The sequence below is a fragment of the Monodelphis domestica genome, chromosome 7 (genome assembly GCF_027887165.1).
Source record: "Monodelphis domestica isolate mMonDom1 chromosome 7, mMonDom1.pri, whole genome shotgun sequence".
Classification (NCBI taxonomy): domain Eukaryota; kingdom Metazoa; phylum Chordata; class Mammalia; order Didelphimorphia; family Didelphidae; genus Monodelphis; species Monodelphis domestica.
In genome coordinates, this window is record NC_077233.1 from 48,819,443 (window position 1) to 48,821,389 (window position 1,947).

The 1,947-nt window shown below is 53.9% G+C and overlaps 1 protein-coding gene across 3 annotated transcripts in view; it reads left to right on the forward strand.

Moving 5' to 3' along the window:
- Window positions 1-1,014: 1,014 nt before the first annotated feature.
- The window catches only part of GRM7 (glutamate metabotropic receptor 7), a 1,064,146-nt gene continuing 1,063,213 nt past the window's right edge, over window positions 1,015-1,947 (forward strand). Inside the window, exon 1 of one of the 3 annotated variants that reach the window (XM_007500141.3) lies at window positions 1,015-1,947. This exon is cut by the window's right edge and continues 507 nt beyond it. In XM_007500141.3, the coding sequence (XP_007500203.1) occupies window positions 1,771-1,947 (177 nt within the window). In that variant the 5' untranslated portion in view covers window positions 1,015-1,770. The other 2 variants (XM_056804572.1, XR_008913421.1) reach the window with 2 other exon arrangements.

Sequence of the window (1,947 nt, forward strand, 5' to 3'; positions counted from 1 at the left end):
GTTATAAGGAGAGGAAACTCCATTGAAGCAGATTAGCAGACTGCTCAGTAACATGTTCAGAAAATTGGGGAAAGGGGGCCTGGGGGCGGGGCTGTAGGAAGTTTAAGTGGTCTGTTTAGGATTCCACTTTGAGAAAATTTAGGCAAGGCTTAAGCTCAGGCTTCTGGGACCCCAAGGACAGTTTCCTAAGCTCTGTATCATCCTACTTCCAAAGAATAGATTTTTTAAAATGATCACTCTAGTCAGTGCCAACAGAAGGAATCTAATGCTTTTCTGTCGTTGTTCCTTTAGTGCCACCTGTTGCTCCTCCATTACCTAGTCTGCTTGTCACTAGAAAAAGAAAGAAAAAAAAAAAGAATTCTGTGTCCAGTAGATCAAGTATATATGTCAAACCTTTTTTGGAAGGTAAACCTCCCTACACTGTAGCATCTACCTGCTGCATCAATGGAAGTGTCAATTATCCACCTCCACCCTCCTTTCGAAATACGGGGGGGGATTGGGGGGAGGGCGAGGGTCACTTGATATTATCTGCTTGATGCTATTTACAGGTTCTGCAGTGCTTGCCCCTCATTCCTTTCTCTCATCTCTGCTCACTCTTGTCCCCAATACCTTAACCTACCTTATCTATCACCCAGAGAAATGGGACTTGCCTTAAACCATTCAGGAGGAAGTTTTCAGCTGGGCTATATAAAATATACATTTGTCATGGCAGGTTTAGGAAGCTCTAGAGTATCTAAGAACAGGGTAGAAGGGGGAAGGACGCATTTCCATTCCCCCTCGCCGCATCGTTTTCCCAGTACACTGGACTAAATGTGGGATGCCCGTGGCAGCGCCATGTAACTTGTCAAATGGACAAGCAATGAGGCAGCAGCACTTCTTTGCACCCTGGGGACCTCGATATTTGAAGTGTTTGCATTTGGGTGGTAGTGGTGGTGTTCTCTTTGGGGTGTGTGGTGGTGGTGGTGGTGTGTGTGCCTGTGTGTGTGTCTGTGTGAGTGCGCGGGCGCGCGCTCCAACCAGGAGCCAGAGGATGGGACCAAAATCTTCACTCTCCCTCCGGCAGAACAGCAGCCTTCTCGCTAGCCCTCTCCTCTGATTTCTTCAAGACTCCTGACAACCAGGAATAGGGCAGAACTGGACGAGAGTGCCTGAGCTCACTTCTTTCCAGGTTTTCAGTGTCTGGCCCGGATTCTCTGAAGCAAGACAGCATCCCAACCCTCTTTCCCGGGGCAAAAACTGCACCCGCTCCCTGCAGCATCTAGGGCCCGATAGGATAGTTGGGTCTGGAACATCGTTCACAACACAGAAAGGAACGCATGGGGAGCCTCGACCGTCCAGTCCCCAGGTTACCTAGCCATCGCCTCTGCTGCCTGTCCAGCAGTTCTCTCCCTTAACCCACCCTAGTTGCTGCCCACCCACCTCCCCATTACCTCAGCACGCAGCCCCTCCCTGCGTGATGATGCAAACCCGAGAGGGAGGGGGAATAGGGGAAGGGTGGAGAGGAGAGGGGAGGAGGGAGTGGGAGGAGGAGGAGGAGGCTGTGGAGAGAGGGAGCTGAACGACCATTTAAAGCGATAGCAATCCCTTCCCTCTCCCCAGTGCTGTGCTGCTGGGGAGCACGGCGAGGGGGAAAGGGAGAGTGAGAGCTAGAGAGAGAGAGGTAGAGAGAGAGAGAGGCAGAAGGCAGGAGCGCAGTGCGCCCTAGTCTGGGAGGCAACACGGGACACCCCCATCGTCTCTCCAATTCCCAAGACTGCCCCCTTGCTTTGCATGAAGGAGACCCCGGGGGCCCCAGCTGGCCAGAGCAGGGCACCTGGGCATCGAAGCACTCGCTACCGCCGCCGGGGCCGGGGCCGGGGCCGGGGCCGCCTCCGCCACCGCCACCACCACCGCAGCAGCCGCCACAGCAGCTGCTGCGGCCCCAACTGTTCCAACACCATGCTCCGG